General features: G+C 33.6%; 1 protein-coding gene across 1 annotated transcript in view; it reads right to left on the bottom strand.

Moving 5' to 3' along the window:
• LOC147069484 (apyrase-like) overlaps nt 1–24946 on the bottom strand; it is a 48609-nt gene extending 23663 nt beyond the window's left edge. The window contains exon 1 of the mRNA XM_085950104.1: nt 24791–24946. Within this exon, the coding sequence (XP_085806230.1) occupies nt 24791–24927 (137 nt within the window). The 5' untranslated portion in view covers nt 24928–24946. The remainder of the gene's footprint in view (nt 1–24790) is intronic.
• Between the last annotated feature and the right edge of the window lie 518 nt (nt 24947–25464).

Raw genomic sequence — 25464 nt, 5'->3', positions numbered from 1 at the left:
CGAATCATCTGGAAAAGAAAATGACACTCACTTTATTGTCGGGTCTGCCGAATGGCATAATCAGTTCTAACGCCATTACAATAAAGGTGATATTGCTATAAATTTCTGATGCTTTTTGTTGGGTCTGCCGAATGGTTCGGTTCGAACGGGTTCGCTCTAATGAGCATTGACACTTAGAAACACTGCTCTAACGCCATTACAATAAAGGTCATATTGCTATAAACTCCCGATGCGTGATATCGCATAATGGAAATTGCGTGACGTCTACCTATACATGCGAATTTACTTGCTAGCTACTGTATTGAGTGCGTCGTCCATTAATAATGTCATTGACTAGCACAGATATACCCCAAAAGTCCGCATGATCGAATAAAACGTTTTTTTCCCTATGCATATAGACCCCTTTTCGGGCGACGCCTTCATTTAATATCTAATTTATAAAGTAGAATAATTAACAAAAATAACGGTTCTCGTATGTTAAGTCAGTTTAGTGGAAGCTAGTGGCAAAGAAATTTTGAAAATAGCCGATATGCTGGATTATTTGTTAGGTTCGGTTAAAATTCTTGAATTCATAAAAAAATATTAATACTATCGACTGAAGGTACTTGATGGAATTTGAATTTAAATTCTAATGGATTCAAGCTCTGTACTATTCCTTTTAAGTCGTTTTTTGCGACCCGGGTTTCGCCTTTCGGCATGTTCAGGCGCCGTGTACACTCACCAAAGGTAAACACACACTGACAACGAACTCTCTGTAATCTAGCTTATATAAAATTATTGTATCGATTTATTATATAAGCTAGATTAAAGAGAGTTCGTTGTCAGTGTGTGTTTACCTTTGGTGAGTGTATACGGCACCTGAAGATGCCGAAAGGCGAAACCCGGGTCGCAAAAAACGACTTAAATGGAATTGTACAGAGCTTGAATCCATTAGAATTCATAAAAAAATATTGCCAAAATTGGCTATAAAAATTGTCGCTTTTCCCGCCTGGTTTCCAGTAAACAGACTTGTACCACAATAACTTTTTTTCATAACCATGGTAGTCAACGCCACTAAAATTAAGCTAATCTAACAAAAAAATTAAAAATATTCACTAAAATATTTCAAAATAAGCATTTTTTGTTATTTTTTTATTACGTGTGCTACGCGAAATAATGTCTTAAAAGTTGTTTTTGCGTTTCAGTAAACCTTCATTTTAATCAAAATACTAATTGGATATCATTATCTAATCATTTACTTGTACCAATGATTTGTTGAAAACATAAGTCTTTAGGAATTACCGCGAAAATTATCCTAATCACGTGTTGATAGGTATTTCAAAAAAATTGCGACAATGTCATCCACTACTGCACATCAAAGACAATGTAATTCCATGGCCAGGGTCATAAACAATTCTCCGTGAGAGAGACCAAAGACACCATTAGGAAAACAATAGGCACTTACTTATAAATATTGTAATTATTACCAATGTATTTATAGTCACAGTATCATGACAGCGTTGCCAATTTAGCGTTCTTCAGCTTGCAAAAAACGCACCTGGTTTGTGGCATTTTTACTAGCATTTTTGATGCCTCCAACAGCTTTAAATGTGATGGAAATATGCTAGATATTTAGTTTATTTATTTTCATGCGCATCAAATTTCTGATTATCAGATACCTATTTAATGCAGGTAGTACCTAGTACCTATTTTAGTAGCGTGAGAAATAAAACAACATAATTTAACACGTTGAAACAATAAGAGCATTCATGGCCTTATAGTGAAATAGTATCATATAATTTCATGTGTGCTTAGTAGAGATCGGAAAACTGGTCGATTTTGAAGACTAAGTACCAGTATAAAAAATACTTAGTACAGAAACTTGTTCCAAAATACTTACTAGTATTTGGATTACTATATAGAGCGTGTGGTGTGCGTATGCGACAAAAGTTTCATACTCAACTGAAACTAAAACCAACTCCATATTAGTATTTGAAATACGTATCGGCTCAGGGAACTCAGACTGTGTATCGGCTTCAATAGAATCGCTAAAAATACGCTGAGCTCCGCTTGTCGAAAAGTCCCATTTGTTATAAAATTTAAACACTTTTTAAATTTATGAGTTGTTTTTCTGTTAGGTTACAATATTCTTGTTAACAAAAATGAATAACAGTGATGTTTTTTTTAATTTTAAACATGTTTTTAGCGGTCATATAACAAGTCGAAGCCTGTGCGTCATCTCACCACTGTGCTGCAACACAAAATTTATGACCTATTATTCATACATTCGAACGCAATAGATTAATAAATTAAAATATACCCATATTCAAGTGCCATTTCGTTCGCGCGCATTTAATGTCAATAGTGTTGAAAGTCTACCAACTAGCGAGTGCACAGAACAGCGACTCGCGATGATACTCGTATCATCACAAGTTTTTTGGAATAAGTTTATTGGGCCACACATACTGAGTATGGGTAGTTTCATCCGAAACTTGAGTACACAAACTGATGACAGTATTTCCAACTCACCTCTAGTGCTTAGGTATGTGACATCAGTTTGTCGATTATCGGAATGACATGAAACGATGAACGCCGTTGACACAATATATATATATATATATATATATATATTTGTTGTAAAGTTTTAAATATATTTTTGTTAAAATGTGTGGTATAGACGTTTTTTCGATTTTTGCACTTTTTTCGATACGCGAAAGGAAAGATATTGACTTCGATCTTGATAGAATAAGTAAATTTACTTGCCATTTTATTTTCACAAAATCTAGCGTTTTTTCTTGCCAAATAGCTTGTTTTCGTACCCCGTCTGGCATGTTTTTATCAACAACAGTTGGTAACACTGTTAAGCACTATAAGCCTCCTTAAGGTATATTCATATAGGCATCGCACATTATAGAAAACTACAGCAATGTTATGTTGCCAACTGTCATTCATAAAAATATGCCAGATAAGATTAAACATAATGTCAAAACAAAATACTTACAAGATTTTGTTAAAATTTTAAATTGACAATAATTTAGCATTTCAAAACAATAAGTCATAATTATTTTTACAAGACCACAGATTGAACAAAAGATTTTTCCGGAACTTAAAAAGATGTCGTACGAATAAAAACAAATGCATAATAGGTACCTATACGAAATCTGGCCATTACTTAAATTTGTATTTTACTATTCTAACACGTTTCATCGCAATATTCTAGCTTTTATATGGAAAATTTGACGTTGCTTGTGACACCGAGAAATGTTAGATATAACGTCATTTAAATACATGATATTCAAACATGTTAGATCAGATAAGAAAATGCTAAATTGGCAACGCTAACTATAATCGGTTTGGTTGCTTCAGATGTGCACTGCATTGTCTATGCACATTTGGTATAACTTAAGGGGGGACATGCTCGTCGAAGGTCAAAATTGAGTTTTTATTGTATTTTCAAACCATGATCTTGGACACTCCTTAAACGTTGTAGATGATCTATTTATATAATTTTGAAGCCTTATTATCCTTTATAGTTATTTTAAACATTTGATGACTGCATAAAGTATTTTTGTTACATAAAATAGTATTCTTTTAAACCTCTCGCTCTAATGTTTTAGAATATAGTCATATTTCGGTACATAACTGTGCAGTGATGTTAAGATTTTTTACATTTATTAATTTTTAAACGCATTTATAAAACCATTAGGATAATTTATTACGAGATAATTTTTGTAAAATATTCACGATAAAAAATTATATTGATAATCTCTGTGATCCCAAATTTGACAAGAATTAGGCATTTTATTATTCAAAAAATCGGCAAGATTAACACATTTGAAGATAATTCTAAAGATACTCATTATAAGCTATGTCTTTGACCATTCAAGTGTGATAAACATCTTATGAATAATGATTGCTTTATAATCATTATTGACCTAAGAATAAGGTAGTGTTTTTTTGAAATACGCCATTTCTTTTGTCATTCCCCAGTGGTTAAGCTACAACATACGGCCGTAGCCATAAATTGACAAACTATAATTAAAGTAGGGAGTAAAATGATATTGACGCGCGTGTTTTAACATGTACCGTTTAAAAAAAAATAAAAAAAAATTCTGTTAGGTACATGTTCAAACACGCGCGTTAACATAATTTTACTCCCTACTTTAATTATAGTTTGTCATTTTATGGCTACGGCCGTATGTTGTAGCTTAACTACTAGGGAATGACAAAAGAAATGGCGTATTTCAAAAAAACACTACCTTATTCTTAGGTCAATAATTATTATAAAGCAATCATTATTCATAAGATGTTTATCACACTTGAATGGTCAAAGACATAGCTTATAATAAATATCTTTAGAATCCTCTTCAAATGTGTTAATCTTGCCGATTTTTTGAATAATAAAATGCCTAATTCTTGTCAAATTTGGGATCACAGAGATTATCAAAATATTTTTTTATCGTGAATATTTTACAAAAATTATCTCGTAATAAATTATACTAATGGTTTTATAAATGCGTTTAAAAATTAATAAATGTAAAAAATCTTAACACCACTGCACAGTTATGTACCGAAATATGACTATATTCTAAAACATTAGAGCGAGAGGTTTAAAAGAATACTATTTTATGTAACAAAAGTACTTCATGCAGTCATCAAATGTTTAAAATAACTATAAAGGATAATATGGCTTCAAAATTATATAAATAGATTATCTACAACGTTTAAGGAGTGTCCAGGATCATGGTTTGAAAATACAATAAAAACTCAATTTTGACCTTCGACGAGCATGTCCCCCCTTAAAGTATCCAAGGTGATACGGCAACTTCCAGCTCGATCTATGTGTTTTAACCCTTAGCCGACTCGAACATCAAAACTCGTCTCGTCTGCAACATGTCAAATACGTCGATGTGACGTCATTGTTTTTTACGAAATACACGTTGCCAAATGGAGCTCCGCATATTGCTGGAATGCGAATTTTTAGTTTGAAAAAAAACATCTAGTGCTGCTAGCAACAAATCGCATGGGTCTCGGGCTGCGAGTCGAAGCCGCCAGAACGTATACGCACACCTACGAATTGGTCATTCCTATACCGGCTCACCCGTCGCCGCGTCCCAATATTTACAAGTATCGAGAGGTTACACGCGACTGTCGGTAGGTGCCTATGTGCGCGGTCTTCATATGCAACTTCGGAGCGACGTTCCTCAAATGTTTGATTTATGGCTGTGCGGCAGACGAGGCGAGTTTAGATTTGAGAGCCGGACTATGCAGACCCTACCCCTTCCAATATTGTTGTCTAATATCTCCTCTTCCCAGTAGGTCTGGAATGGTAGTTAGATACACGATTGTCTGCATTTATTTTTCGGTAACGTATGGTGTTTGTTTCTGACTTTTCAGTATTGCATTAGCTTGTTTGATTCTCTGAATTAGATTTTAAATGTTATCTGCATAATATGCTAATTGCAGTGGCAAAGGGTGAAGGTAAGCTGTTAAGATCAGCCATAAATAGTGCACACTAAACTTTGTCAATCATACGTATTTGTTTTCATTGAAATATGACTACAATTTACAGACGTTGAAGGCCTCCGACTTCCTGACTAGCTCAGGCACTTGGAAGTGGAGGTTCATTAATGTGGAGGAACAGGCAGGAACCTCATGGACGTGGAGTAACCAAGAAGTCACGGGGCACAAAGTCAATTAAACACCAGATGAAATCTTCAGAACTCGTATTTTATTGTTATTAGAATATGTTTGGCCTTATGGCATTCCTTCATCAAGGATTATAGTCCAAAGGTATCATTCACATTGGTATCGAAAGTCCCAAAGGTTATGATAATTAAAAGAAACTCGATTTATTGTTATTATCCATACACCACAATTAGTAAAAAAAAAGAAAAGTCAAATCAATTAATATCCGAAGTTCACAGTTCGAAGTCTCAATAAACAAGAGTCAACTAATATCCGAAGTCACAAAAATTACCACATTTATTACTTATTAATTAAAAATTAATCCGAATATTATTAATTAATTATTTTAAAATTAACTTGATTATTATTAACTAATTATTTAACATTAACTTAATTATTTCTAATAAGTTATGCAGACGAGATCGTGAGGGTCCCGGGGCAACAAAGCGTCGCCGAGGCGACCCCCGGAATTCACAAAACAGACTGATATCGGATTTTAGAATCTTGCCTTTTTATCCGTTAGGGGTGGTCGTATTTCTTACCCATTCAAACCGATACCGCCATATGCTACACATTTATATAAGGTTGACGGATGTCAGTCTATCAACCAAACATATAGTGATATCGATGTACATAATATGATTAATATTAATATTACTTTAATCACATTAATTACCATATACTATTAACGCCCGTCCATATGTCCCACTTTATTATTTCGCTAACCCATTGCATATTACATTTCATTAACCATTATATTACAATTATACATTACTTACAATTACAATCTTACAACCAAATCATATTTTATATTTAATCTATCTTAATTAACCCTTTACCTAAGCATATTATATTTAGTCAAAATTTAATCCTTTTATCTTATTACCTATATGTACATGGTCTGTGACTGACTTATCTCTTCCACAGTTCACTCTGAGAAGTGGTGGGACCTGCCAGAGCAAACTGCGGGACTTCTACATATATTGAATATTGCTCTGCTTTGTCGAGGGTCGTAATCATCTAACCGGTGGTACATTGACTACCAGGATCAGACCGAGCGGTTGGGAGGCACGACTCTTTATGGGAGCGCCCTCCACAGGGGCGGAAAATTAAGTGTGCGTCACCGTGTTAGTTTATTTGTAAAATTCGATTAAGCCCTGCGAAACCAAGCCATAATAAATAATAGTGAAAAAATACTCGTCTATCTATAAAATATCTAAAAAAATCAATTAAGTCATACATCATTTTCGATATTTTATAGACAGAATAAAATATGAATAATAATAGAATAAAATAAATTTAAAAAAAATTAACCAACGTGTGTAAACGTGTTTTTAATTCAATGAAAACAAATAAGTATGTATAAAAAAGTGTGCACAATTTTGTCGTCGCCCAGAGTATACCAAACTATTATGGTTTGGTTAGGAAGGGTTTTATTGATTTTTAAAAAAATACTAACTAACACCATCTGTAAATTATTCTAGTCTTAGTTCAATAAAAACAGACACGTATGACTAACAAAGTTTAATGTGCTCTATTTATGGCGGATTTTAACAGCCTACCTCCACCCTTCACTACTGGCTAATGGTCGCACAGGCTTAATAAAATGGTTCCGGTACGTCAGACTTTTGAGCCTTAAATGACTTTCTTGAAGGTTTATGCTAGCTTATATACATTTAAAAAAAACATATGTATATGTAGGTATAACATAATAATATGTAAGTACTACGTAAGTACTGTTACACAGATTGTAATTATTTTCACACTTGAATACATAAAGAAAACATATGTTTTTGTCAATACAAGTAAACATCGAGTAGATTCTTAAGTAAATTTGTATATCCGGATTATTTAAATCAGGGGTTCACAAAGTGTGTCCCGCGAGATTTATTTTAAATCTGTTTTAATTTTTATTCTTCATAAAAATTACATTTAAAATTAAATATCCTCTGGCAAGAATGAGGACTTTCACTTGGGGTATATTGTATATCCAAATATAGTATTTGGAAGTACCTACCTATATTTGTGAAAAAAAATCTACAATGGGCATTAATAAATCAGGGCATTAATAGATCAAAATCAATAGACAACCATATCGCATCTATTTGGTGTATTCACTCCACAAAATTTGAGGCAAGATTGCAGAATTTAGTTTCAAATAAACAATTGCATAAATCATAATATATTGAAAAAATTATAATATTATATTTTAGTGTATTAATACTTTGGACGCGGAAGACGCACACGGTGCGTAATGACCAGGCGGCCGATCGATGTAATTAACGTGCATTTTAAAGGGGGCAATTAAAATCTCATTATCTATTCAGCAGCGAAAGCGTTAATAAGAGCAATACTAATGTATATTTAGTTAAAAATATAAGTTTACATAATGAAATATTTTTTTGCCTTATGTTTTTTAAAAACAGAAAATATTTACAAAAGGAAGGGCCAAATATTTTTGATTTTAAAATTGTACCTTTCACGAAAAAGTTTGTGAGCCCCTGATTTAAACTATTATATTGAACTGGCGTTTACGTAGTAGAACTCCATTATAATAGTTTTTAAACTAACGTTGAACGCTACTTTGGGCTATAAGCCCATCGTCGGAATATTAGTTATAATTTTTAATATTCGACTACTGTTTGTTATTGCTGAATATTTAATTATTCTCTTTGGTCTATGGCTGTCCGCAAGACGAAGCCCACTTTTAGCCCACTGGTCGCGACGTCTTGCAATAATTATTGATAGTGATTTCCACCAGGTGTTCATTGAACACAGCAAGTACTGTCTGAATATATACGGATACCTGAAAATTTACCGCTGCGCAGAGATAACACGGTAAGATAAGGCAGGCACACACGTCACTTCATCAAAGATGTCAGCAAGAATTATGTATACCAGGAATGAGTGATATTGTTGTGCACAAATATATTTCGAAGTACCTACCTAATATACAAAATAATCGGTGTGTGTACTTATGTACGCGCGTTAGAAGTTATACTTCTTTGGCGTAACAAAACAAACACAAAACTTGTGATAAACTAGATTCTTCGGCTAACTCTTATTTATCTTGTTAAATTACACATTCAAGAAAAAGGACCGCTTATTGGCACACCGTTGGTTTATTTCTATACATTTTAACTTATATTACTAAATTATTTAATAGTTTCTCGTTGTTTTTATTTTTAGAGTACCAACTGTCGTACACTCTGACGTTTAATCGTTTGTTTAAGTAAGGAATTGCAAATGGCCAACAATAATAAATTCGCTGCCTAGGCAACTGAACGATTCTAAACTATAATATTATACTGTATAATCGTCACGATTGCAGTATCATACTGTGGCGTAAAGGTAGTGCGTTCGGCTAATAACCGAACAATCGGTGGTTCGAATCCAATCGAATGTGTTTTTTTCTGTGAAAAAATAAATTACGTGTGTCATGTCACACGCTAAAAATACACTCTGATCTGATTTTCCAAACGCGCCTAAAGAAGTATAACTTCAAAAAGTTCCCCGAGTTCTTATATTATAATTATTTATATTCTTATATGGCAGCGACATCATAATATGTATTCACAAAATACTATGAAGTGACAGTAATCACTATTCTTTGAATACGTGACTATTTAAGTATACGCTTTAAAATACACAAATCATTTCCAGGGAAAACGATTAAATTTAATGTACTCGTATATAAAAATATGCTTATCAAAATTTTCAATGACACTACATCTTAATTTTGGCCTTGGCCCCTTCGAGGATACTTCTCCAACCCTCTCTGTCTACCGAAAACTCCCTAGATTTTCTGAGCCTCTGGTAACACCCCAACGGTCTCCCGAACATTCGTTTCCTTCACGGATTATAGAAGAGCCTCAGTGAGAAAGTCCACAGAAGGCATGGCATCGTGACTCGTGACGATGTGTGGAATTCCAACGAGTTTGAGCCAATGTCGTCTATTATAGTCTGGCCGCGATACTAAATGGCGAGATCCGATAGTAGTGCTAGTTATTACGCAACTCCTATTGCAATGTGGTAACCTGTTCGTAGTAAGTGAAGATTTTCGATTGCTTATTTCGTTCTTATTAATTGGCGTAAGCATTGCCATTTTTTTCAATATGAAACAATAATCACTTTCTACAAACTTTTTACAATATTGCATTCAACTAGCACTACGATAGAAATTCACCGTTTCGTGCTGCAAGCTGATTACAGTAGGCATTGATTTTAGCAATGGCTCAAAGCACATTAAAATCAAAAGCCCTTGTACTTTTTATTTATAATAATATTCATATAAATATTCTTTTTAACTATACAACAAGTAGTCATGAAACCGAATGACAGTAGTGCATTTAGTATTAAAAGAGAAACAATCTCTATGCGCTATAACCAGTGGCGGCTCGTGGATAAGATATCTGGGGGTGCTGCGGTTGATTAAAAATAAAAATAAATGTTTATTTGGATTATATTTTACTATTAACATCAAAATTAAATATAAATAATTAATTATATTAATAATTAAAATAAAGAACTTTGCATAAGTTGCTTGCAGAACTAAATTTTAACAATGTTAATAAATCATTATAGCTAGAAACGGAGAAATACTGAAATCGGACTGTCTGATTCGCAGTACCGATTAGGCCTCCATTTACGAGCACTGCTGCCCACGCCCTCCTTCGCCCACTCGAGAATATTCTATTGAAATCGGTACTGTGTAAAATCAAGTACCTACCGCGCTGTATGATAGTATTATTGAACATTGGATGTATCGATGCGCGGGCGAGCTGATTGCACGCTTAATAATATTGATATTTTCATATAATATACATAAATTGATGTATATTATAATATTACATTTGTCTCAATTTGCTTGGAAGTGCTGCAGTACCACAGTGCATATGGACGAGCCGCCACTGGCTATAACTATAAAATAATATTATCACATGAATACATAATGCACATTATCTTTACAGCATTTGTGCAGTTTTATCACCAACTTGCGATGTAAAATATATTTGTCCAATAAAGCAAATGATAATAACGACTTTTAAAACAATTTAACTTATAGAGAGGTATCAACACATTTGAAAATAGAATTTTTTTGAAATACGATAAATGTTGCATTCAATCAATAGATATAATTATAATCATAGAATGAGTTGAATAATGAATACGATACATTGCGTTCAATGTACAGCAATAATTATTTCATCGTCACAGATGAGGCATTTTCTGTACGCGTCGCATTAGTTTCGACTTGACAAATAACCAATGTCAGTGACGTCCCGTGGGGGTAAGCGGATTGAGCGTCGCTTGGAGGCGGCAGTTACTCGAAGGGCGGCAAATCGGGAAGAATGATTAGGTATATATAGAAATAGGTACCTAACTTGGTAATTACGGAAATATCTCTCCAATAAAAAATACAGCTAACTGGTTGGAAACAAAATGTATTAAATGTAAATGTATTTTTTGTCAGGTTTGCGATGTCTAGTTTACTTCCGTTGTCTTTGGACGTCACATCCTTGATGACGAGCAATGAGATTTGAGAATTATATTTGAATTATAGGTAGGTACATACTCGTACTTATACTCGAACAACATCTTCTTGGCTACGTGTTAAAACTGCGAATTACAAGCTCCTCCCATTTTTAACCGCAATTCCATTATAAACTAACAAGATCCTTCCATTTAGTCGACAACAGCGCCTCCCGGCTTTTGCCTAAATCTTCTTGTTGGAGAGTACCTAATTAATTTATCCAAATATTTTTGCCAGTCACTCGAAAGTTTTGAAAGTTGTCAGGAGTAAGTATATTAAATTAGACCTATATATTTTGTTAGTATTGTATCCATACAACACATTTCTTAGATATTGGAGTCATGGAAGTATGATAAAAAAATATTGTATAAAAAATGGGGTGGCATTTTAGCGCTGCCTAGGGGCGGCATTTTGTCTAGGGACGCCACTGACCAATGTCAACCTTAAAAAGACTTTATAAGTAAAATTGCGAATTATCAAGGAACCCATGCCACTGCAGAAATGACTGGGGATAGCAGAGCGCAGCGCAAAAAGAAGACGCATTAACTTATATGTATTTGTGGAGAAGGGTGCCTAATGAAGGTAGACAGGAGGGAATGGGACAACTGGACGCCAGGACAATTTGAAACCGCACTGTCGTATACAGTACTATACAGAACGTAGACGAGGAATTTTAATCAGTTTCTATCTACTATTTAGTAGTTTTAATTCATTTTACTCTTAAAATAAAGTTTTTTTTATTGCAGATTGAGTATTACCATGCCTTAAGGCAGTGGTCGGCAGACCGCGGATGGCGAGCCACATGTGGCTCTTTGCCCCCTTGGGTGTGGTTCTGCCACAAATGACCACGTACGGGGTAAAACAGTCAAAATGTCTTCGAATATAACCAACCAGCAAGCCGAAGATCTTAAATTGGTTTCAGTTTTATCAATAGCAGTTAACGAGTCTTGTGACATAAATGATACTGCATAAGTTTTACGTTTTGTACGACTTATTTCATCTACAGGTCCTAAAAAAGAGCTTGTAGGATTATTGTCACTCAAATGTCAAATACGTGGAGAGGATATTGCAAAATACTGTAATGAGTGTATGGAAAAACATCATATTCCATTCAATAAAATTGTGTCAATTTCATCATTGATTTCAACAGACGGGGCGTTAAGTATGACCGGCGTAAGAAAAGGGGTTGTTGCTATTTTGAAAGAAAAAATTAATCACAAGATACTTGCTTACCATTGCATCATTCGCCAAGAAAAGCTTTGTGCGCAGACATTTGCAAAGTTATGGAATTGGTAATTAAGATTATCAACTCTATTATAGATAAAGCTTATGGATAAAGAATTATGGAGCTCTAAATTTGAACATCTCTGTGCTAATATGGGCATATTAAAGAAAAACAAATGTGAACATGTTTTACAGCACAGGTTTAGTAGTCTACTTTGATAGTCTTGGAGAGGGAAGACATAATGATTTTTAATACCTGGAATGGTATTCCTGACATATGATCAGTTGAAAAAACTAGCGTTTGCTGTTATTTCCCTTTCCGGTGCTACATATTCATGCGAACAATCTTTTTCAAGCATGAACCTTATCAAGAGTAAATTGAGAAGTCGTCTTATTGATGAGAACCTGGAATCGTGCCTAAAAAACAACACATACAAACCTGACTTACCCAAACTTTTCTAGGAAATACAAGGTTCACATTAAGTGTTTGTCAGTCATTGTCATGATTTAATTTTATAGATACCTTACTTACAATTTAATTTTTATCAATAATTAAGATCATTATTAAGAATGATATCACGTTAACAGTGTACCTACCTATATAGTGAGATTAAGAAATTTGGCTCTCATTGTATTGCTGATATTTGGCTCTGTTGACTAATGAGTTTGCCGATCACTGCCTTAAGGCTTTATATAAAATAAAAAAAACTCTTTTTTCGGTGGAACTTAAACATATGCACGATTAAATAACTATTTACGTGTGCACTTTTAAATTGTCACCAACTATCAAATTATAATATAATAATTTAAATATAAATAATAATATTAAATATTTTTTTAAAAGTAGGTACCTATAAGTACCTAACGTCTATTTAATTTCGAATTGCATGGCGTCCAGTTGTCCCGGCGCCAAATCATCCTTGACCCAGAGAGGATGTGGTAGATAACTGAAAAAAGTTCTAGAACAGCCATATTTACAATTGGTACTTGAATTTGAATGTTGATTCACAACCACGATTCGAACTTGGGCTAGAAAATGATAGGTTGAACGTTTTGACCGCGAGACTATTTGGCATCGGATCTGGCGCGCCTAAATGAATATTACAACAATTACATCGCCGTAAACACCAGTGGCCCCGTTTGGCTTAAGGCTATACTTCAGCTGGAGCACGGTCTAAAACGATCGTGACTACGCGACGCGAAGTTTGCGAAAACGACGGGTGCATAAAAAAACATAATTTGTCATAAAAATTCAACACGCGTCCATTTAATGTTATGTTTATTGTTCTATTAGTAATAATAATAATAATATATCCATTGACATGTTTTTTTTTTCAAGTAAATGGGTAACGTTTTTTAGTCATCTTTACACGATTTAAGAATTAATTCCCCGTCGTCATCACAAAACAAATTGACGTGTTCACAGCTCTACTTTCGCTCTCCGATTGCCAGCGAGTCCGAAATTTCGTCGCACCTATAGTTGAAAATTATTTGCTGTTTCACTGAAGTATGCTCTTAAATACACACAGACCTTAGTCATGTGATAGTATGACAGTGATTCATTTTTTTACAATTCGTATGTAATCGTATGTATGTGTTGTATGCGTGGAATATTCGAAATTACTTGGAGTCTTTTTTGATTACATTGGTGCCGTAGCTGGTTACGTATTAGTACCACATACGTATCGGTTGGTTTGACAAACGGACAATCAATTTATAATATATACATAACTGCAGACAGATGTCATTGGCAAATTAAATGTCTAGTATGGAGTCTTTGCCACTGATTTATATACCTATACATAATTACTATATGCATGTAACTTTACCACATAATAATGAATACTAATTTAACGGTAAACGGTTTTTAGTAAATATGAACGACAGTTCTACAAGACTGTAATTGAGTATAATATTTTATCATTTTTCTACTTATGTTAGGCTATTTAAAATCGACGATGCACCTAGCTTAGTTATATAATATACTGAATTCTTACTATCTGTAATTACTTTGCGGTTTTTACCCATTATCACAAGTATCAGTCACTACCTGGTTACATAGTAAGTGTAATAATTGCAATCATTTATTCAGTGTTACCCAACCGCTGGTCCGCAGAAATTGTCTGCCAGACCAAAAATAGTGGTACCTAGCCTTTATGAAAATGCTTAATAATATGTTAATAATTACCTGCAAATCGCCGTTAAAAATACTTAATAATTCTAAAGAGAGACGATATTGTCCAGTTATAATACATGAAGCCGTTTTCTTTGCATATGACGCAAGTAAAACATCAATTTTATTATTATTTGCTTACATATGAAACGTTAGACCATAATCTTGCTTATTATCACTCTTATTAGTACGTCTACCACATTTAAACACCTTTTCTACTAAATTATCTAAAAATATTCACCTGTAACTACTAAAACACGTACCTACCTACTCAAAGCACATCAGTCAAACCAATATTTACCGGATTCACGACTAGTATTTCATGTGTTTTATCTTACTCTAATGCATATTGCGGAGAATATATGTGAGCCGTATACTTTCTCACTCGCGCGTATGGTTAGTTTTTATTCAGACTTTGAATAAATACAATTTTCTTTGTCTAGTCTGTGCAGCTTCAAGTTAATTGAGCACATTGCATTTTTGTTAATAATAATTTTGTAAAAAAATAACGCAATTGTGTTATCTTCTGATGGCACTTTGGTGTCCAGATATAAAATACAAACATTATCCCAGTATATCACTGAAAGAAGAATTTTTTCTAAGAATGAATGAAACAGAGTGGATGTCAATAGAGTGCTTACTCCCTCCGAAGCTACACTGAAGCCGTGGTTGTCAACAGGACCAGATTTACCAGATTTACCACGGCCCTCGAAAGGATAGGGAGCTCTAAAAATAATTTAAAATAAGAACGAGAAATTCTCAATAAGAAACTTTGAGCACCATTTAAAAAAAATACGTTTTCATCAGTTGCGTTTATGTGTTTTAAGTGTAAATACGACTATTTTTTACAACGTTTTTATTAGCTCGTATTCTTGTATGTCAGGTGGTTGGTTTATCCAGTACAAATCTTGCAATCGATTTTTAACTAACCTCCCGACTAGCTAGACATTTAAAACTTTTAGAATATATCAGAACACAATGCCAATGCATTCTTTTAATACTTTTAGCCATCTTTAAGTAGAATTGAATTCATTTGCAGTTAATTCTGTTTTGTATGAAAAGTTATTTCGGAAGAAATCCGTAATCCAATCCACTATTATTGGTTTCTAAGGGGGTGGTCCTAGCAACTAAATTATTAATATATAAACAGTATTTTATATTTGTTTGTTGCAAAATAGCAAAAAAATGATTTGTTGACAATTGCCTTATTTGTCCTAAATTATTAATACATATAATTGTCAAGTTTATATGATTCAACAGAAAATTTTAAAACGTGGTAAGTATGTAAAAAGTTCTTTTTATCTTATAATTATTTTTAAAACTAAACATTGCTTTCAAAAAAATCCAGAAATCCATTAACAATAATTTATTTACTGATTATTTCAATCAACAATAAAATTGTCATGTTATATTTTATTGTATTTGCAATCAGACTATTATAATTAATAATATTTTGTCTGTTATGAGTCTTTTTGTTTTTGTGCCATATTCATAATCGGACGTCGGCGACAAGTCAGGCCATTTTCTCACTGCCCGTCACTGCACTAAGTAGATATGGAGTGCTTAGGTCAACCCAGTATCTGAGGTTTTTGAGCGAGGACGTTCAACTTCTACCAGGGCATCGTTACCGGACTTAGATTATTTCGTTAGTCTTCGTCCTCGATGTCATTGTTATGTCCACATACAGTGATTCCCAAACGGGTTCCAACGGTTCCTGGCCCTAGGGCTCCGCGATAATTCGTACAAGTCACAACTTGAAACAAATCTGGTAATAGAAGAAAAAAAAGGTTTAACGTACCTACCTATTTTCAAACAATTGAATATAATCAGTAGTGAAGGTCATCGCCAAACTGTTCATTTTATTTCTGTCGTTTGATAGTTATTACAGATTGTTAGTTACAGCACAGAATTGATTGCATGTCCAATAGTTTTGGACGAAGCTATGTCAAAATAACTATCCCATCAAAATTTTTTCGCCTGAGCCATTAATATAACCAACTACAATATTATAATTTAAAAATAAAATATATGCAAAAAATGTATAAAACGTCATTTTTGTCTACTTGTCGCATAGCAGTTCTTTAGAGGCTGTCCAGATGGCGCGATTTGATTCGCGCGCATTTCATGTATATGTTACCTCATTGAACCGTCCAAATGTAATCACTACGTGTCACTTCTCGCGCGCAGTGGAGATTAAGGTAATCTAATTGAGCTGTGACATGCACTCGCGGGAGACACGCGTCATCTGGACAAGCTCTAAGGCCTTGTCCACATGGCGCGTATCTAGCTGCGGTTCGCCGCGAGTGCATGTGGACATCTCAATGATGTCACCTGTAGCTCGACCGTGCGCGACAGTCGTCACAAGTACCTTGAATGCGCGCGAGTCAAAAATCACAGTGTGGACAAGGCCTAAAGAACTGCTAAGCGGCATATTGTTTCGGTATATCGATCATATTTAGATTTTATAATTGTCCTATCTTGACCTTAATATTATGTGTCAGTCAGGTAGGGGTTCTTCGAGTTTTTTTGAATTAATTTAAGGGTTTGTAGAGGTTTTGTATATAACTCTACAACTGTCATGTTGTTGTCTATGGTCATTTATATACCATAGACAATAAAGCAACGGAAATGGAACAGTTGTCATTGGACCTTCCTAGGACACAATGGTCACCGTACAAAACCGACTTAAGATAAAGCCGAAGCATTCACGACTGGTCCTACCTTTTCCGCCCCTCCCGTTGTCTATGAATGACCTGTTATTGCCTGTCATTGTTCTATCTTTAAAGTGTTCATATTGACGCCTAGTTAATATATTTGATTTGAGAATTTTTTTATAATTCAATTTGAAACGAAAAAGGGTGAGTCAATATGTCAAGCAATCTGGGATCTGATTTTGACAGCTGAACAGTGGACCACTCGTTGCTTGTGCAAAAAGTTATGCTCAGGCTTTATTAATTCGAAGATGGCGGGGCACTGTACCTTTGCAAAATATAGTCGATACACGCAGCTCGTCCGTTTCTCTTGTAATCATAATTCAAAACTTAAATGAACCAATATTAACATAATGTAATTCTATAGTGTCATGTAATAACTATGAAATATCTTTGCCATAATACAAAACATAAAAAATACCAACGTATGTTTCTCTTTATCATTGCCGAAATATATTATGTCATACACGCACTCAAGCAACCTTCAGGACATTAAACTTAACAATCGTGACTACGCACGCGAAGATTATGCAAACGACGCGTGCAGAACAAAACATAATTTGTCATAAAAATTCACATGCGTCCATTTAATGTTATGTTTATTGTTCTATTAGTAACAATAATAAAATAATAATATATGCATTGACATGTTTTCTTTTTCAAGTAAATGGGTAACGTTTTTTAGTCATCTTTACACGATTTAAGAATTAATTCCCCCGACGCCATCACAAAACAAATCGACGTGTTCACAGCTCGACTATCGCTCTCCGATTGGCAACGAGTCCGAAATTTCGTCGCACCTATAGTTGAAAATTATTTGCCGTTTCACTGAAGTATTCTCTTAACATCGGGGGTAAGAAAACATCATCGTCACCCCCCCCCCCCCCGATAGGTTCCGCCAAACAAAAAATATTGGGAATTATTAATCTATTATAATATAAAATTTAAAACCAATAATTAGCTACATAAATAAAAGTTTTGTTCTAAATTGGTGGTCCACGAAACTCATATTTTCACCGGTCCCCAGGTGGAAAATAGTTGGGGATAATTGATTTAAGTATATGATATTTGTAATGATCAATAAATGGCCAATAATATATTGAATACGGTCCAGTTTTGATAGCACCCGGAAGGCCTAAGGCTCCATTTGGAGCCAGTTAAATAAGCTGATGTTATATTAATTACTTATTAATTAACATGGCCTCACTCTATTTCTAACTTGATAATGATAATAAAAGCTGACTTTTTTTGAATTGCCAAAATAAATGACTGCAGTTTTTGTATCTCTCGAGTAGTTGGCATTGCTCAATGTTAATAATGTCATTGGCATTGCTACATTTTATCATAAATTTATTTTACATATTATTTTATGTTCAAGTTTAGTCTATGCTTCTCTGAATTTCACTATGCCATAGGTATATGCCAATGTATATCAATCTTCAAACCAGAGCTGAAAATGGAACCGGAATGGAACCATAAGAACCCTTTAATTATGTTGTAACCGGTACCCTTGATTCCGAATCTTGAAAACCTCGAACCGGAACTGGAAATTAAAAATAACGGGGTTCCGGAGATTCTCATGCCAGTTATCCTGTAATAGATATGGTAGTATACAATATTTAGCGTAATGTAGTTGAATGCTTAAAAATTGTGGTGTCCATATGGTCCTTATTATGTCCACCTGGTAACGGTATCTTGAATAATAGTTTCTGAAAATAATATAAAATATTCACACTATGTATATAATAATATGTATACATTTAACAGTGGCAAGATTTTTATTCTTATATTACCTTGTTTTTTTATTTAAATATTGATAATATTTATTTAATGTCACGCTGTGAATGCTTTAAATTTGTAATTTTTCATGTTCGTTATAATATGTAAAAATAATACATTTGAATTTTGATTTGAAACCGGACCTTTCAGGGTTTCGAACCCTGGAACTTTGTTGAAAAATATCGGTTCTAACCAGAGGGTTGGAGCGGACCCTTTTCTGAGTTGCTCCGCTCCGGGACCTGATACTTGTTCCAGCTCCGCTCCGGGTAAACAGTTTTAATAGGATGGTATTATAATGTATAAGTCTACGTATAAAAATTCGTCGCGGTGTAAGACAGGAGTGTATATTGTCACCTCTGCTATTTAACATGTACTCAGAAGCTATTTTCAAGGAAGCCTTACAAGGTTAATCGGTGGGTATTTTGGTTAATGGGAAACATAATAACAATATACGATATGCCAATGATACTGTACTGATTGCTGATAGTTTAAAGAGTTTACATAAACTGGTTGAAAATGTTAATGAGGTCAGTAATTATTATGGTTTAAAAATGAACCTCAAGAAAACAAAACTATTACTTGTATTAGACACCAACACAAATTTTGTCATTAACAATGAACCAATCGAACGTGTGACCCATTATAAATATTTAAGTATATGGGTCAATGAGAAATGGGACCAGTCTCAGGAAATAAAAACTAGAATTGAGATCGCAAGGAGCGCCTTTCTCAAAATGAGACGCCTCCTTAGAAACAGAGACCTTAACCTAGGTCTGAGGCTGCGTATGGTACGTTGTTATGTTCTCTCAATTCTTTTCCACGGTATGGAAGTATGGACGCTAAACCAAGAGATGTCACGGAGACTTGAAGCTTTCGAGATATGGTTGTATAGGCGCATTCTCAAAATTCCTTGGACTGACCGGGTGACAAATGTTGAAGTTCTCAATCGAATGGGGAAGGACCGAAAAGTTCTACGTAGTATCAAAACCAGGAAACTACAGTACCTCGGCCACATTATGAGAGGACAAAATTACAGCATTCCCCAACTTGTCATTCAGGGAAAGATCAACGGTAAGCGTAGCAGAGGACGGCGCCGCATTTCGTGGCTTAACAACCTCCGAGTACGAGTGCAGCTCCACTGATCTGTTCCGGGTAGCAGACAACAAAGATAAAATCGCCTTGATGGTAGCCGACCTCCGCTAGGGGATGGTACAATAAGAAGAAGATAATGTAAACAATTAATGTTGAAAAAAATAAGTACTTTTAAAACAAGGTTTATTATTAGTCATTTTCATTATTGAAAAGTGAGGTTATTTATCACTCAGCAGTGTTGCGTATTTCAAATAATTCCAATGTTGCAAACTGTCGAATAATATAATATTTTCATTGGGTTTTACGACGAAAATTTAATAATAATAAAAAAACATCCGGAGCAGTGGAGCACCACAAATTTTCAGTGCTCCGGCTCCGCTCCTGCTCCAGGGAAAACCCCATTGCTCCACTGCTCCGAGCTCCGCTTCAACGCTCTGGTCCTAACACCATTACTTAAAACTCGATTACCTAACTCAAAAGTAATAAATCGCACGGATGTTATCTCCCTGTAACCTTTCACAATATATCAAATATCATTGTTTATCATCTTTTCTCGAGAATTAAAAATTTTGGAAATTTGTTTCATTCAAACAATAAAATAATATAATCATCAACCGGTTTACTAATTTAGTGATAACTATGTGAAAAGAATGTAGGAAAAACTATTTAAATTCGTGTTAACTATTATAAACGTGCCTCATGATAAAAAAAAAACAGAAAAATAATGCCTGACGACAACATATTATTATAAAGTTTGTACTTAATTCGAACAACATTAGTAACTGCTTTATCGCTAACAAGGAAAATGTCTTGCGTAGGTATGTAAAAGTTTGACAAATGGTCAGATCTTTTAAAACTTTCCAATAAATCTTTTACATGTATTCAAAAAGGTTCCCCATTATTTTAAATTATAATCATTTTTCAGTGCGTAATGCCAATGTCACAAACGCATTTCATTTGTTATCGGTTTCAAAAAAAAATATGTTTTTAAAATTGGAATTGTGGAGTTTCACTGTGACCATTTTATTTTCAGGCTTAAAATTTTTGAAAATGTCAAATAGTAGATAATATAATGTTTATTTTAACATATATTATGGTGTTTTCTTCAAATAATCATTGGTAGTTGAAAGTCAAAGATGATAGGTACCAATTTGTAGGGGGATTTAATATTTAGACAACCTTTTTCTGTTATTTTACATGAGTCACGTTTTTAAATAATTATAGATGTCAACATATAGTTTCTAATAATTAACAAGAATTTAGATACTCTTTCTCTTTAATACATCTTTGGCTGTGTTTTTCTAATTATAAAATGGTGTTGTAATATCACTCCGGTTTCTTTATTAAAATGTCAAGTAAGTGGAAGCCCGTTTCGATATATCTGTTTCCTGAAAAACTGTCCTATATCTATTATCTCGAATATTTAAAAAAAAACTTTGATACAACAATGATAATATTATTTTAAATAAATAAACATAAATTTTCCTATTGATAAGATAAGGATTATGACAAATTAATTCATTCATCATTTTGGATAATCCAGTAAAAAGAATTTATCCGAAAATAAATCATGCATGATAGTCATGTACGATAATATTATTGTGTAGGGCCAATCGATTAATTTTCTAAAAATTGTTCACGCGGTGCACTGGGCGATAATAATAAGGTTCGGAGCAACCAACTGGACGCCAGGACACCTGGTCAACGGGATAACTGGGTGCTGCACGAATGAATGAAATGCGTGAAAAATATTTTTTTATTTAACAAAAACTTCCATGTTCTTCAGCACTCAAATCTTCACTTACCGTTTTCAATCTTTTGACGTAACCAGGTTACCTGGGGGTAAAGGGGGCTGTAAGATGGTACAATTCTTGAGTATGGAGAAATTTGGGATGAAAAATTGTTATTTGTAATATTTATGTCTGTTTCATAATTTCTATTAAAGTTTATTTGAGGCATTCAGAAGGCTTTTTATTTATAGTGTGTTATGACCAGACAGCCATTAAGTCAAAAACCAAATCTTGCTCTAAGGTCTTGGCGGCTGGGTTTCGCATTTCTATGTTAATGCTCTGTTCTATGGGGGTAACATAATATAAGTATTTCGATAAAATATAAGTATAATGGACATTCTTATAGATTAATTATTCAGAATTAAATATAAATTCCACAGCATTATATTATCATATTTAGTCAACACTCATAATATATATATGTAATGATGCAATAAGGAAATAAATATATTGTCTTAACATAAAACTTTATATGCCATGTCTATGTCAATAAATGTATTAATCCCTATACTTAAGTATTATGTATAAAATATTTTTTATATGAAACTGCTCTCATGTAAAGTTGATTTTACAACGTGTTTATTAGCTCGTATTCTTGTTTGTCCAGTGGTTGTTTGTCCAGTGGTTGTTTGTCCAGTACAAATCTTGCAATCGATTTTTAACTAACTTCCCGACTAGTTAGATATTTGAAACTTTTAGAATATATCAGAACACAATGCATTCTTTTAATACTTTTAGCCATCTTTAAACAGAATTGTATTCATTTTCAGTTAATTCTGTTTTGTATGGATGATGTATACATAGTTATCAAATTTTATTTATATTTTATAAACATAAGTGTTAGATTTTTGTTATAAGACCTATCTAGCTCAGACGGTCAAATTATTTTTCCCACGAGACGGAGCGATAATTTTACCGATTTTACGAACCGGAACGGCGCTCCTGTGCGTTCCGGTCCATTTCGAGCCCTGGGTGGTCCTAACAACTAAATTATTATTATATACGTGCGTTACTATGGAAATCAAAATGAATTTCAGTATTCTATATTTTTTTGTTTGTTTGTTTTTTATTTACTTCATATCAAGTACAAGTTTGAGCATATTGAGCATAATAATTCAACAGAAAATTTAAAAACGTTGTACTTATATAAAAAGCTCTTTTTATCTTGTAATTATTTTCAACATAATTTATTGCCGTGAACTGTTGTATCTGAAATAGATGGGCGCATAACATTGAGATGAACTTCACGTCTAAATAAAAACCAAAATGCAAAGGAACGTCAAGAAAGTAAATTAGAAATATAGTCATTTCGTGTATATTTTTTATAAAATTCTGAGTGATTGAAAAGTAAGTTACCAAGTAGGTGCTCATAAGTAACGATTCCAGAAATAAAAAGAATAAGCTATTATAACAGAACATGAATAAACAGAACGGTGATAAAACAGAACAGCGATAGACAGAAAATGAAGAAACAGAACGGTGACTGAACAGAACTATGACATTTCAGGAAAAATATAACATTTAATATTGAAATTGCCATATTACGTTATATAAATTTTTAATAACACAGTTTTCAATACCAAATCAAATCAAATTATATAATTTTTGCACTCCTAAGTGCAAGAACGTAGTGGTCGCGCGGGGGCGGCGCGGCGGCGTCTTGCGAAACTCAAACGTATAACCGTGTGTAAAATGTTCGTAGACAGTGTGTTTTTTGGGGCATAATACACACGGTTATACGTTTGAGTTTCGCAAGACGCCGCCGCGCCGCACCCGCCAAATGACTACGGACGAGCACTAATAGCTGGAAAATCTCAATTAAACGGGACTCAACTCAGTGTTGCCGGCAAGCTAGGTATATTAAGTTTTAATCAATCTAATTCTAAAATATAGGTAGGTACAACGAAATAATCAAAGTCAAGCAGATAAATTGAGGTTTTTACGCCGAATGGCCAACATGCAGTGATTCTATATAATATATATAAAATATTTATATATATCGATACCCTGGTTCTATATAGGAAAAGACCTCAAAATATCTTGTTCTAAGATATGGCGTTTGAAAATTTTACTCAGATGCTCATTTCAATGTTAAAGCCTTGATTTTTGAAGTAAATGTGTTTATTTTTTGTTAACTTCAAATGAACTTAGTAATACAAAATGAAATTTTACAGTTTATCAAATATTCAACCCAGACATTCCCGTTTATAATTAAATTAATAAGTAATGCCATATAAAGGGTTATTCGATTTTCGTTGAAGATTTTTTTTATTGAGTTATAAAGAAAAGACATTTCTTCATCGAATGGCATTATTATTATGTCAAAACCTTAAAATTTTCAATTATTTACCTATATAACTAGGATATCGAAAGTTTTATAAGTATTCAATTAATAAATAGGACGATAAAAAGGAATGTTTTATTTTTCGACTGGTTGTTCTGTTTTGTCACTGTTCTGTTTCATCATGTTATATTTATTCATGTTCAAATATATCTGCTCGACGAACAACGCGTCATTTTTTCATCCAAATACGATACGGCCTTCTCTTTCCGGTACAACAGCTCAAGGTAAACTGTGTTACCTTGAGATGTAATACAATTTACATGTAACCCGACATAATATGCAGTTGTACTGAAATGTTACAGAATTGTGTAAGTATATCAGTTTCGTGTATAATATTATAGTGAGAAATGATTGTACAATTTGTTGTATTTAAAAGAATAATAATATTAAAACTGTTAATAGTGATAGGTATATTAATTTTTACCTGTTATATAAGTGTCTTATACAATATATTTCAATTAACTTCTAGTTCCTTACCTTGCATGAAAATCATTAAAATGCACTAAAGACAATTCGTACAATCCATCTTTGTCGATTACATTCGCGACACTCGCACATAGGCTACAATGTACACAAATCGCACACAACAAAAACAAATTGAAACCGAAATTCATCGCGAGATGTCCTGGTTGATCGACGTTTAAATTACTACTGAGTGAGTTTATTTATCTGTCAACTGAAAACGCAGTGGCACACTTGATGATATTCGTGTTTAGGATTAAAAAAAAGTGTGATGTGCTCAATACAATATAATAATATATTTATTTATTTTTAACTAGCGATAGGCCGCTATTTCGTCTGCGTGAAGTATATAATAAACAGAATTATTCAAATTTGATTTTTTGCGTGTATGAACATGATCTTGCTACCTACTTCAGTTATCGCTTGTTAACTTATGGCTACGGGAGTATATTGTAGCTTAACCACTGGGAAATGCCAATAGAAATGGCGTATTTCAAAAAAAAATACTACCTTATTCTTAGGTGTGTTCTTAAGTATGGACCTAATAGGTTGAGCAAGTGGCTGACATCCGTTTCTCGTAAAAAAAATATGTTAATACAAACCTCTGTGGAGGCCCATATGATCTTATTAGGATCGGACATGGTCTAATGAAGAAAGAAAGAATTCTTATGTCAATAATAAAATTATAA

This window comes from Rhyacophila brunnea, unplaced genomic scaffold (genome assembly GCF_057557595.1).
Source record: "Rhyacophila brunnea isolate RB1 unplaced genomic scaffold, BYU_Rbru_1.0 scaffold_23, whole genome shotgun sequence".
In the NCBI taxonomy this organism is placed as follows: domain Eukaryota; kingdom Metazoa; phylum Arthropoda; class Insecta; order Trichoptera; family Rhyacophilidae; genus Rhyacophila; species Rhyacophila brunnea.
This window is presented reverse-complemented; position numbering and strand designations above follow the sequence as displayed.